We start from the raw sequence: 13,925 nt of genomic DNA, 5'->3' as shown, positions 1-13,925 counted from the left end.
GCAAGAATAATGGAGGCATTTACTATAGATTTAATCTGTTTTATCTTACTTAGCTTAAGAAATAGTTCTGAGTCAAAAATGTGATGCTGGAAAAGTACAGCAGGTCAAGCAGCATCCAAGGAGCAGGAGAGTCAACGTTTTGATTCTGGTCTCCAGCATCAGCAGTCCTCACTTTCTCCTTTAGAATTCGTTCTGTCTAGGCTAAGAGAATTAAAAAAAGACACTCCCAAAACACTGCTGGTCGATAAAACATAACAATTTATTTCTGCAGACAGTGTTTCAGAAAATATTCAGTTTAATACCGATGATGATAGAAATGAGGGCACCCACAGCTCCCAACAAGACCATGGTAGATAAAGCAAATCCTGCAGTACCTTTCAGGGAAAAAAGTGAGAAACAGAGGCTATGAATATCAACTGTTATGCAAGAATATGATATCACTGGGTCACAGCTTTAAGGCTTTAATTGGGTCGTCTTGACCCATCTCCAACCCCAGTCCCTGCTCCCCTACACTAGGTGTACTCTTTGAAATATGAAGAGTTCCCATAGTGCTGATTGGCTTCTAACTCAGGTGGCACCCACCTTCCCATGGATGAATTAAATCATTGTGATTAGAATAAATACTAATGTTCACCGTCACGCTCATTAATTTTTATAGTTTTGTAAATTTCGTAACATTACAATATGAATTTCGATCTCTAAATAAGGGCGATCACTTCTTTATGATGTATTACCGTAGCATCTGTACAGATTCAAAGCTATAGTTCTGAAGAAGGGTCACTGGACCCAAAACATTAACTCTGCTTTCTCTCCACAAATGCTGCCGGACCTGCTGAGATTCTCCAATTATTTGTTTTAGTTTCAGATTTCTAGCATCCGCAGATCTTTGTTTTTATGATAATGCTAGAGCATTGAGTTCCTAAATATAAAATCCAAATTCAATATTTAATTTCAATGGGCAATTTTACAGGCTGAGCTCTGGCAGAGATAAGGCAATATCTGTCAGAGGAATAGAAGATTAAATAATTTATTCAATTCATTCCCATTGTAGTTTGCTTCATTACACATTGTGTGTGAAACTGCAGGAGTTCCACACATGGGTGGCATAGTGGCTCAGTGGTTAGCACTGCTGCCTCACAGCACCAGGGTCCCAGGTTCAATTCCAGACTTGAGTGACTGTGTGTGGAGTTTGAACATTCTTCCTCTGTCTGTTTGGGTTTACCTCTGGGTGCTCTGGTTTCCTCTCACAGTCCAAAGATGTGCAGGTCAGGTGAATTGGCCATGCTAAATTGCCCATAGTGTTAGCTACATTAGTCAGAGGGAAATGGGTCTGGGTGGGTTACTCTGGACAGTTGGTGGGCTGAAGGGACTGTTTCCACACTGTAGGGAATCTAATCTTAAAACAACTCTTTCCTCATATTGTTAAATGCAAACCTGATCAAAACATGTGTGTGGGCTCACACATTCCTCAGTTAGGCATGGCTACAGTGGGTAACTTAGGAAGATGGCAAAAGGTTAAGAAATCTTACCAATGGACTGAAGTGTGGTTACAAAACTTCCAGATGGTACTGTTCCTCCATTGAGACTTGAGACAATTGACATCAAGTTTGCTGCCCAAGAATCTGCTGTTATTCCAGTAGCTGTGAACCCAAGTGCAGCAATAAAACCTTGAGCAGCAGAAATAGCAGAAGCTGGAAATGAAAGTATTCAATTTAATTTAATTTAATCTGCCATAATTATTTGGTGACAGTAGTGATATATCAGATATAGCAGAAGCCCTTCCTCCCCTTGAAGGTGATGATCCATGCTTGTGTGCGATTCTATGTGTCATAGCAATTCAAACCCAGATATGTACTTCATAAAGTCCTTGTGATTAGACCCAGTCTAACAATATATCCTATCTCAGATGGTATTGTGGATTGGAAATGGGCACCATTCCAATGTGACCCTAGAGTCTCAAGACACATAGTAGGATCATTTCAAAGACAGGCAACAGTAAGCAGAACTTTAAAGCAAATCAGTTGATTTAGGCCTTCATTGCCAAACGGAAAGGTCGCCATTTGTAAAGCATAGATCTTAAAAGATATTTTGAACCAGTTTACAAAATTATATTGTATTATGTGACAGAGGGAAGAGTACATGTTAATAGTAGCAAATTGATTATTTTTCATACTAGTTTACAAGGCTGTTCATTACGTGAAACTCAGAAAGCAGAGCCCAATTTATGTCAGCACAAAAGCAGGGCCATTTCCTAGGAGGTTGGTATCTATAGAATATTGTATATACATATAATTTGTCTAAGAAAAATGTAATAATGAGCCACCTTCATCCTATTCAGGCGACTAAAGTCAATATTGCAATAAATTAATATGGCTGGAGCTGGTGTCATAACACATATAATTAAGATAACGTTGTGAAGTATGAAAGCTATGACCATACTAGTGTGCTGTGTTTTAAGACAGTGGATTAAAAGAAACAGTAGTTCAGCACATAGGAGAAAGTGAAGACTGCAGATGCTGGAGATCAGAGTCGAGAATGTGGTACTGGAAAAGCACAGCGGGTCAGGCAGCATCTGAGGAGCAGGGGAATTGACATTTCGGGCATAAACCCTTCATCAGGAATGAGGCTTGTGGACCAGGGCTGAGAGACAAATGGGAGGGGGATGAGGTTGGGGAGAGGAAGCTGGGAAAGCGATAGGTGGATGAAGGTGATGGGTTCAGCAGATACAAAGATGAACAAGAGGGAAAGTGAGAAATGAGAATTCTATAAGCCAATCCATAATATGCTGACATCATTTGTTTTGCTGGTGTAATGTTTATTAAATTTGATCTTGATCTCCTAGATCCTGGGTAATCCAAGATGGAGGACGGGAAAAATTTCTGGCTGTAAGAACTGCTCCTTTTTTTTGAGGTATTTTAGGTGCTGGAGGTGATTTCCTCGAATTCCAGGAGCAGCAATAACTGTTTCATATGCTGTTGCATTGTTTTGGAACTTTGGGAAAAAAATATTCAAAACAACAGCAGTTTAAAAGGGAGAAGAGCAGATAAAGGAAGCACATGGTGAGGACAGTGCAGGAGAGGGAGAGAGAGAGAGAGGGAGAGAGAAAACCTGCACAGTTACTGCCTTTGCTGTTTGAATTAGTGTATCGCTGGACATCGGAGTGCATCTGGGAAAATGAACAAAACAGTGAAATTCACAACTAATCTTGGAGGAACTGTTGGGCGAAGTTCACAGCAGATAATCAGATAAGTTAATCGTTGTTTTCAGTCTGTCCAATAGTAAGGCTGCAGTAGTGAGTACAGTGGGTTATTTCTTGATTATATGTTTTTTGGAGATAAGTCTTTTGATTAAACATAAAATAAAGGCCATAACTATTAATTTAACCTGGTGCAGTGTTTTGTAGAGAAATAAGACGGTGTTATTTTCTGGGTCTGCAGATTGTGAAGGAGCAAAAATGGCCTTTGCAGTGATATGTACTTCTTGTCAGATGTGGGAGTTTAAAGAGAGTTTAAGGGTTACTGCGGATTATATCTGCCATAAATGCTGTTGGATGCAAATCTCATCAGATCAAAGGGATTGGTTGGAGAGACAGATAGAAGCGATGAGGAATTTGCAACAGCAACAGTATGTGATGGTTGGTAGTTATAGGGAGGGGGGCAAGTCTCAAATATAGTCACATAGATAGATTAACTCCAGGAAGGGGAAGAGAGGTAGGCACGTAAGGCAGGAGTCTTTTGTGGATATACCCATTTCAAACAGGTATGCTGTTTTGGAAAATGCAGAGGGTGATGGATTCTCAGGGGAACGTAGCACAAACAGCCAGGTTTCTGGTATTGAGATTGGCTCTAATGCAACATGGGGTACGTCGCCTTCCAAGAGATCAATTGTGTTAGGGGATTCTGTAGTCAGAGGAACAGACAGACGTTTCTGTGGCCAGCAGAGAAAAAGCAGAATGGTGTGTTGTTTCCCTGGCACCAGGATCAAGGATGTCTCAGAGAGGGTGCAGAATGTTCTCACGGGGGAGAGGGGCCAGCAGGAGGTCATTGTCCACATTGGAACCAACAATGTAAGAAGGGAAAAGGTTGAGATTCTGAAGGGAGATTACAGAGAGTTAGGTAGAAATTTAAAAAGGAGGTCCTCAAAAGGTAGTGATATCTGGATTACTCCTGGTGCTACGAGCTAGTGAGGGCAGAAATAGGAGGATAGAGCAGATGAATGCATGGCTGAGGGGCTGGTGTATGGGAGAAGGATTCACATTTTTGGATCATTGGAATCTCTTTTGGGGTAGAAGTGACCTGTACAAGAAGGACAGATTGCAGCTAAATTGGAAGGGGACTAATATACTGGCAGGGAAATTTGCTCGAATTGCAGCATTTAAACTAGTAGGTGGGGGGTTGGGACCCAGGGAGATAGTGAGGAAAGAGATCAATCTGAGACTGGTACAGTTGAGAACAGACGTGAGTCAAACAGTCAGGGTAGGCAGGGACAAGGTAGGACGAATAAATTAAACTGCATTTATTTCAATGCAAGGGGCCTAACAGGGAAGGCAGATGAATTCAGGGCATGGTTAGGAACATGGGACTGGGATATCAGAATAATTACAGAAACATGGCTCAGGGATGGGCAGGACTGGTAGCTTAATGTTCCAGGATACAAATGCTACAGGAAGGATAGAAAGGGAGACAAGAGAGATGGGGGAGTGGCATTTTTGATAAGGGATAGCATTACAGCTGTGCTGAGGGGGGATATTCCCAGAAATACTTCCAGGGAAGTTATTTGTGTGGAACTGAGAAATAAGAAAGGGATGATAACCTTATTGGGATTGTATTGTAGACCCCTTAATAGTCAGAGAGAAATTGGGAAACAAAGTTGGAAGGAGATCTCAGCTATCTGTAAGAATAATAGGGTAGTTATGGTAGGAGATTTAAACTTTCCAAACATAGACTTGGACTGCCATAGTGTTAAATGTTCAGATGGAGAGGAATTTCTTAAGTGCACACAAGACAATTTTCTGGTTCAGTATATGGATATACCTACTGGAGAAGGTGCAAAACTTGACCTACTCTTGGGAAGTAAGGCAGGGCAGTGACTGAGGTGTCAGTGGAGGAGCACTTTGGGGCCAGCGACCGTAATTCTATTTGTTTTAAAATCGTGATGGAAAAGGATAGACCAGATCTCATAGTTGAAGTTCTAAATTGGAGAAAGGCCAATTTTGACGGTATTAGGCAAGAACATTTGAAAGCTGATTGGAGGCAGATGTTCACAGGTAAAGGGACGGATGGAAAATGGGAAGCCTTCAGAAATGAGATAACAAGAATCCAGAGAAAGTATATTCCTGTCAGGGTGAAAGGAAAGGCTGGTAGGTATAGGGAATACTGGATGACAAAAGTAATTGAGGGTTTGGTTAAGAAAAAGAAGGAAGAATTTGTCAGGTATAGACAGGATAGATCGAGTGAATCCTTAGAAGAGTATAAAGGAAGTAGGAGTATACTTAAGAGGGAAATCAGGAGGGCAAAAAGGGGACATGAGATAGCTTTGGCAAATAGAATTAAGGAGAATCCAAAGGGTTTTTACAAATATATTAAGGACAAAAGGGTAATAAAGGAGAGAATAGGGCCCCTCAAAGATCAGCAAGGCGGCCTTTGTGTGGAGCCACAGAAAATGGGGGAGATACTAAATGAATATTTTGCATCAGTATTTACTGTGGAAAAGGATATGGAAGATACAGACTGTAGGGAAATAGATGGTGACATCTTGCAAAATGTCCATATTACAGAGGAGGAACTGCTGGATGTCTTGAAATGGGTAAAGGTGGATAAATCACCAGCACCTGATCTGGTGTACCCAAGAACTCTGTGGGAAGTTAGAGAAATAATTGCTGGGTCTCTTGCTGAGATATTTGTATCATCGATAGTCACAGGTGAGGTGCCAGAAGACTGGAGGTTGGCAAACACGGTGCCACTGTTTAAGAAGGGCGGTAAAGACAAGACAGGGAACTATAGCCCGTTGAGCCTGACCTCAGTGGTAGGTAAGTTGTTGGAGGGGATCCTGAGGGACAGGATGTACATGTATTTTGAAAGGCAAGGACTGATTCAGGATAATCAACATGGCTTTGTGCGTGGGAAATCATGTTTCACAAACTTGATTGATTTTTTTGAAGAAGTAACAAAGAGGATTGATGAGGGCAGAGCAGTAGATGCGATCTATATGGACTTCAATAAGGCATTCGAAAAGGTTTCCCATGGGAGACTGATTAGCAAGGTTAGATCTCTTGGAATACAGGGGGAACTAGCCATTTGGATACAGAACTGGCTCAAAGGTAGAAGACAGAGGGTGGTGGTGGAGGGTTATTTTTCAGACTGGAGGCCTGTGACCAGTGGAGTGCCACAAGGATCGGTGCTGGACCCTCTACTTTTTGTCATTTACATAAATGATTTGGATGCAAGCATAAGAGGTACAGTTAGTAAGTTTGCAGATGACACCAAAATTGGAGGTGTAGTGGACAGCTAAGATTACAACAGGATCTTGACCAGATGGGCCAATGAGCTGGGAAGTGGCAGATGGAGTTTAATTCAGATAAATGCGAGGTGCTGCATTTTGGGAAAGCAAACCTTAGCAGGACTTAGACACTTAATGTTAAGGTCCTAGGGAGTGTTGCTGAACAAAATGACCTTGGAGTGCAGGTTCATAGTTCCTTGAAAGTGGAGTCGCATATAGATAGGATAGTGAAGAAGGTGTTTGTTCTGCTTTCCTTTATTGGTCAGAGTATTGATTACAGGAGTTGGGAGGTCAAGTTGCAGCTATACAGAATATTGGTTCGGCCACTGTTGGAATATTGCAAGCAATTCTGGTCTCCTTCCTATCGGAAGGATGTTGTGAAACTTGAAAGGGTTCAGAAAAGATTTACAAGGATGTTGCCAGGTTTGGAATATTTGAGCTATAGGGAGAGGCTGAACAGGCTGGGGCTGTTTTCCCTGGAGCATCGGATGCTGAAGGGTGACCTTATAGACGTTTACAAATTATGAGGGGCATGGATAGGGTAAATAGACAAAGTCTTTTCCCTGGGGTCGGGGAGTCCAGAACTACTGGGCATAGGTTTAGGGTGAGAGGGAAAAGAGACCTCAGGGGCAACGTTTTCACGCAGAGAGTGGTACGTGTATGGAATGAGCTGCCAGAAGAAGTGGTGGAGGCTGGTACAATTGCAGCATTTAAAAGGTATTTGGATGGGTATATGAATAGGAAGGGTTTGAATGGATATGGGCCAGGTGCTGGTAGGTGGGACTAGATTGGGTTGGGATATCTGGTCGGCATGGACGGGTTGGACCAAAGGTTGCCATGCTGTACATCTCTATGACTTTTTGACTCTATCCAATCCCAGCATGAACATTATCATGACAGAGATGTTAGATACATGAAATACAAAGAAGTGACGGTGATGAATTAGAGAGCTATTGTAGTTCTACCACTAATTGAAAAATAGGTTTTCAGTCTCTTAAACATTTGTTTTGTTCTTTACTTGAGGCAGACTTTTATTTAGAACAGGTGATTCATTTCCTGTGCTTAGTTTATTAAAAGCTCAGCTGCCACAATATGGTGGAAACAGTGTGACAAAAATGGGGTGTTTTTCTCTGTGGTTGTTTCTCTGTACCATGTTTCTCAATTTCACTCATATCATGGAATAATAAAACATTTACAACACAGAAACATGTGCTTCTTTCCACTTTATATCTTCTCCATTATATGGTCATATAATTGTTCTCAGTGTGGATTCACTATCCAAAGCAATTAATATGCTCATTTTAAAAGCAAATAATTATTTTTCATAAAGTGTTTATGGGTTCTAATTTGTAAACCACATCTGCCTAGCAGTTCTAATTTTGAGTTGTGTAGCTTATCAATATTGTTTATATTTGTTCTGGTATCTACACACTATGTATAAACAAAATGTTATTCCAAATTTCAAAATTGATCTAACCCCAATCTTCATCAATTAAGCTAGTCTTTAAAGAAAATATCATTTTTGATACATGGTCAATTATCTCTGATTTCTATGATTGTTTTAAAAGCATCAGAAAAAAATGTCAACTAAATTATAATTTTGGTTATTATTGATAATCCAAATGTTAGAAACAAATGAAGTGCATCACGAGACTATTTAAACTGCAATATAATCCAAGAAGGGTAACCTGGAAAAGGAAAGCATATTCAGAAAGCACCATTTTTATGTCTATGAGCATTAGCAAATTGGGTGTTTGCTGTTAAAGTATAACGCTTAATTTACAAAAGTACACAGTATTGCCTACAGTTGTAAATGACAATCCATTGTTTGATAGTCTTAGCTTTTACACAATTACTTGTCATGGTATTTTATTGATCACCGAATGGGATAGAGATCTACATATAATCCAATCTAATGTATAGAAGGCTAGCTAGTTAACCTCACATTGCTATTTTGAATCAGGGCACATAGTCTTGTGTATATGAACTAGCTCTTGTTTTCAGCATGAGAATAAGTATCTTCTGCGACCCTTAATAATAACATTTGAGTTAGTGATTTTCAGCATGTTAGTTATTGTCATTCTTATTCATACCATCTGGGAGGTTGTGTATTTATTCATGGTTCATACTTATTTATATTATACTTATACTTCCTACCAGATGGTTCAAACCTGGCATTGCAAATATCTGATAATGACTCACCTTCTCAGCCAGGCAATACTATGTGATGTGATGCTGGAGCAATGGATAATAGGAAAACAGGAACCAAAATAAACAGTAGTTATGAACATGTGGTTAAACAGACAGATATGGACAAATCACTCTCTTACCTGCTCCGAAACCGATCCAAGCAAATTTCAAATATCCTGAGGCATCTGCTGTAAGTTAAAAGATGTTCAAATCATCTAAAAAAGCATGCTAGTATTGAGAGGTGTCTGCAATTGTGATAATATTTGATTAACTTATTTTCCTTCATTCTCAGTAACTAATTTACTTTTCAAAATCTATAATCATAACATAATGAGTAATCTGCAACAGATTTGGAGTTTTGATAAAAACAATTTGTCTTTATAAAGTACTTTTAGAATATAAAGCATTAGGTAAACCTTCACAGACTGAAACTGATGCTAGGCAGTGATAGGAGAAGAGCTATGGGAGATACCCGAAGGCATGTTCAAAAAGAGGACTTTTGACAGAAAGCAGTGATGGAGAAAAGTAAATGGTATTAGGCAGAAATTTCTCATTTGTAGTATTGGTGGTTCCATCAACAACTGTAGTGTGGCAGGAAGAAGTGTGCATCAGTATATAAGATTCAAACTGTTTGAAAAGGGGCAAGGGTGATTTAAACATAAAAGCAAGGACTTTGAATTGGATGAAGCGTGGGAAGTTAGTGAGCACAAACGTAAGACTGTACAAGAGCTTAACACAAGATACAGTGCAGATGGAGGGGACTTTGACAAGTTGAAGCTTATGTAAGAAGGAACTTGACATTCTAGCAAGGAAATGTTGGACACCATAAGCCTGAAATTACCAAAGGAATTGATGGCAATTTCCAGTGACAAGAAGGATGAGATAATGGCACAGGCAGCAATTATGAAAGGTGAAGTAGGTGGTCTTGCTACTGCAGAAGAAAGAAGGCTTCAAAGTCAGGATAAGGTCAAATGGGACACTGAGTTTGTGCATTAATGAGATTAACTTGCGGGTGCAGCTGAAAAAATAGTATTGAAATCAACTTAGAAAGTCATCGAGTCAGAGAGTCATACAGTATGGAAGTAGACCCTGTGGTCCAACAAGTTTCCCAAACAAAACTAGTGCTATTTGCCTATACTTGGCCCATATCCCTCTAAACCATTCCTATTCGTATACCTGCATAAATGTCTTTTAAAAGTTGCAACTGTACCTACATCTACCCAGGCATTTAATTCCACATATGAACCACCTTTTGTGTGAAAGAGTTGCCCCTCAGGTGCCTTTTAGATCTTTCTCCTCTCACCTTAAAAATAGTTTTGAACTTCTCTACCTTACGGAAAAGACCTTTGCTATTTACCTTATCTATGCCCCTCACGATTTTATAAAACACCTATAAGCTCACCCCTCAACCTCTTATGCTCCAATGAAAAATGTCCCACTGTATCCAGCCTCCCCTTATAACTCAAACCCTCCAGTCCCAGCAACGTCCTTGCACATCTTTTCTGAACCCTCTCCAATTTAATAATATCCTTCCTAAAGCAGGATGACAAGAGCTGTGCACAGCACACTGAAAATGGCCTCCACAATGTCTTGTACAACTGCAACATGATATCCCAATTCCTATACTCAATGGTCTGAGCAATAAAGGTAAGTGTGCTAAATGCCTTCTTAACCACCCTGCCACAAAGCTGGTCCCTTTTTTCTATATGCTGCTCCTTTTCTCAAGGATACTGTGTCTTTGTTTTTTTTTTCTTTCAGAGGGGTTGTAAACAGCTCCCCATTCTGATTAGACTGATTTGGTACAGAAATTAAAGGATTTTGAGAGACATTTTGTTTATATGTAAACAGATAAGACTTCAGGCCAAAGTGGTCATGTTTTAGAAGTGACCGGTATAATGTAAGGGAAGTGGTTAGGTCTCAGTTCAGTCCAGAACTAGTTAGGAGTTCAACACTGAGCTGTGTGGAAACAGGTTGCTAAACTGTCTCTCCTTCTGCCCTTCTAACTTCAACCTGTAAGCATTTGTTCCATTTTTACTGTGTTTTTAAGGGAGTTTGCTTATTGGGACTGTTGTGTATATTCAGAACAGTATAATTAAGTCTAGTTTGGATAGACGGAGTTCTGCAGGGGTTCATTATTCTGTTCTTTGTGTTTCATTGTGTAATTTTGTGAATAAATGTTTGTCTTTTTAAAACCCAGTAGTCAACCTAGCTATCTTACACTGGGTAATTTTCACTGTACACTTACCAAAACAAGTTGCAAAGTTATGGTCTGGGCTGCCTGCTTCAGAATGTTTGGAGTGGTCTGGCCTTGTCCATAACAACCCTTCCTGCCTATGATACAACTTTCAAAGAAACATGTTCCTGAACCATTAGATTTCTCTGTTCTGCAACACTACCCAGGGCCCTATTAATTGTATAAATCCTGCCCTTGTTTGTTTTACCAAAATGCAATTCCTTGCATTTATCCAAATTAAACTCCACTTGCCACTGCTCAGTTCTTTTGTCCTATTGATCAAGATCCCTTTGTAATCTGAGACCATCTTCACTGACTTTTGGTATAATCTGCAAATCTACTACCCATGCCTTCTAAATTCTTATATAAATCATTTATATAAATATTTATAAACAACAGTAGACCAGCACTAGTCCCTGCAGAACACTACTAGTCACAAGCCACCAGTCCAAAAAACAATCCTCCCTCTGTCTCCTACCATCAAGCCAATTGGCAAACTCTCCCTGAATCCCATGTGATCTAACTTTACTAACCAATCTACTAACCTTGTCAAAGGCTTTACTAAAGTCCATGCCCATGTCTACAGTTCTGCCCTCATCTTTCTTTTTGGTCACGTTCTCAAAAAACTCAATCAAGATTGTGAGACCAATTTCAAACGCACAAAGCTATGCTGCCATCCCTAATCAGTCCTTGCCTCTCTAAGGGCATGTAAAAAACTATCTCTCAGAATCCCCTCTAACAACTTACCCATCACTGATGTCAGACTCATCGCCCTGTAGTTCCCAAGCTTCTCCTTAAGACCTTCCTTAGATAAAGGCACAACATTAGTCACCCTCCAGTCTTCAGCACCTCATCTGTGATTGTAGATAGAGTCATACAGCACAAAACCAGACCTTTCTGTCCAAATCGTCCATGCCTACCATTTCCCAAACTAAACTCATCACAATTGCCTGTGTTAGCCGATAGCACTCTAACCATTTCCTAGGCATGTACCAAATGTCTTCTAAACCTCAGTGAGTAGAGTCCCAACCTGTTTCATTTTTGCTTATAAGACAAAGCCTCCATCCTTTCATCTTAGTGAATCTTCTCTGAACTGCATCAAACAACACAATATTTTTTTTTAAATTAGGGGACCAAAGCTGTTCTCACTAGCACCTGTACAGTTGCAGTAAGATTTTCCTCCTCTTTTACTGGTCCCTGGTTTGTGTAATTGTTGCAGTGGGGTGACAAGTGTTACGTGCTCAGGTTCAGGACATAGATGTCTCCACATTGCCACAGAAGCCATCTCTATCTTTTCCTACCTCAGGAAAAATCCTTTCCTTGGAGGGATGAGGAGAGGGACACCTGGGCAATCCACCACGTGACACAAATATCTCTGCCCGGGACCCCACAATTTCTTCCCTAGCTTCCCACAACATCCTCAGATATGCTTGATCAGGACCCAGAGATTTATCCACCTTGATTTTCTTAAGACCTCCACCATCTCAGTTTCAAATAGGAGATGCAAAGAATGACTGCAGTCTCAGCAGTTTACTGATGGTAAAACATTTTCATCCATCAAATTGATTCTAAATAAGCAATCAGACTGCAAAGTGGTTTTAATGGAGTCAGGAGTATTATTGATGAAAAAGCAAAGCTGACAAATAAATTAACAAACATGGAAGTTAATTTTCCACCCAAGGAAGAAAGATGTGTGAAGAAAGATGGAGGACGGGAAAAATTTCTGGCTGTAAGAGCTGCTCCTTTTTTTGAGGTGTTTTAGGTGCTGGAGGTGATTTCCTCGAATTTCAGGAGCAGCAATTACTGTTTTATATGCTGTTGCATTGTTTTGGAACTTTGGAAAAAAATGTCAAAACCAACATCAGTTTAAAAGGGAAGCACATGGTGATGACAGTGCAGGAGAGAGAGAGAGAGAGAGAAAACCTGCACAGTTACCGCCTTTGCTGTTGAATTTGTGTATCGCTGGACATCAGAGTGCATCTAGGAAAATTAACAAACAGTGTAATTCACAACTAATCTTGGAGGAACTGTTGGGCGAAGTTCACAGCAGATAATCAGATAAGTTAATCTTTGTTTTAAGTTTGTCCAAGAGAAAGGCTGCAGTAGTGAGTATAGTGGATTCTTTCTTGATTATATGTTTTTAGAGATGAGTCTCTTGATTAAACTCTAAATATAAGCCATAGCTATTAATTTATCCTGGGGCAGATATAATGTAGAGGAATAAAACGGTGTTATTTTCTGGGTCTGTAGATTGTGAAGGAGCAAAAATTGCCTTTGCAGTGAGATGTAATTCTTGTCAGATGTGGGAGTTTAAAGAGAGTTTAAGGGTTACTGCGGATTATATCTGCCATAAATGCTGTTGGATGCGAATCTTATCAGATTGAGTGGATCAGTTGGAGAGACAGATAGAAACGATGAGGAATTTGCAACAGCAACAGTATGTGATGGATGGCAGATATAGGAGGGGGGAAAGTCTCAGATACAGTCACATAGATGGGTTAACTCCAGGAAGGGTAAGAGAGGAAGGCTCCTAGGGCAGGGGTTTTTTGTGGATACACCCATTTCAAACAGGTATGCTGGAAAATGTACGGGGTGATGGATTCTCAGGGGAATGTAGCACGAGCAGCCAGGTTTCTGGTATTGACACTGGCTCTAATGCAATGAGGGGTACGTCGGCTTCCAAGAGATCAACTGTGTTCGGGGATTCTGTAGTTAGAAATACAGACAGACGTTTCTGTGGCCAGCAGAGAATGATGGATTCTCAGGGGAACGTAGCATGAACAGCCAGGTTTCTGGTATTGAGACTGGCTCTAATGCAATGAGGGGTACGTCGGCCTCCAAGAGATCAACTGTGTTCGGGGATTCTGTAGTTAGAAATACAGACAGACGTTTCTGTGGCCAGCAGAGAAAAAGTGGAATGGTGTGTTGTTTCCCTGGGGCCAGGATCAAGGATGTCTCAGAGAGGGTGCAGAATGTTCTCACGGGGGAGAGGGGCCAGCAGGAG

General features: G+C 40.4%; 1 protein-coding gene across 4 annotated transcripts in view; it reads right to left on the bottom strand.

Moving 5' to 3' along the window:
• Positions 1–240: 240 nt before the first annotated feature.
• Positions 241–13,925, bottom strand: part of LOC122563715 (interferon alpha-inducible protein 27-like protein 2) — a 31,255-nt gene continuing 17,570 nt past the window's right edge. For 3 of the 4 annotated variants that reach the window (XM_043717835.1, XM_043717834.1, XM_043717833.1), the window contains 3 exons: positions 8,829–8,876; positions 1,530–1,691; positions 241–374 (listed from right to left, as the gene is read on the bottom strand). In XM_043717835.1, coding sequence (XP_043573770.1) covers positions 280–374; positions 1,530–1,691; positions 8,829–8,876 — 305 coding nt within the window. In that variant the 3' untranslated portion in view covers positions 241–279. The remainder of the gene's footprint in view (positions 375–1,529; positions 1,692–8,828; positions 8,877–13,925) is intronic. The other variant, XM_043717836.1, reaches the window with a different exon arrangement.

Source organism: Chiloscyllium plagiosum, chromosome 27, assembly GCF_004010195.1.
Source record: "Chiloscyllium plagiosum isolate BGI_BamShark_2017 chromosome 27, ASM401019v2, whole genome shotgun sequence".
NCBI classification, from domain to species: domain Eukaryota; kingdom Metazoa; phylum Chordata; class Chondrichthyes; order Orectolobiformes; family Hemiscylliidae; genus Chiloscyllium; species Chiloscyllium plagiosum.
The sequence above is the reverse complement of the archived record's forward strand: the minus strand, read 5'-3'. Positions and strand labels throughout refer to the sequence as shown.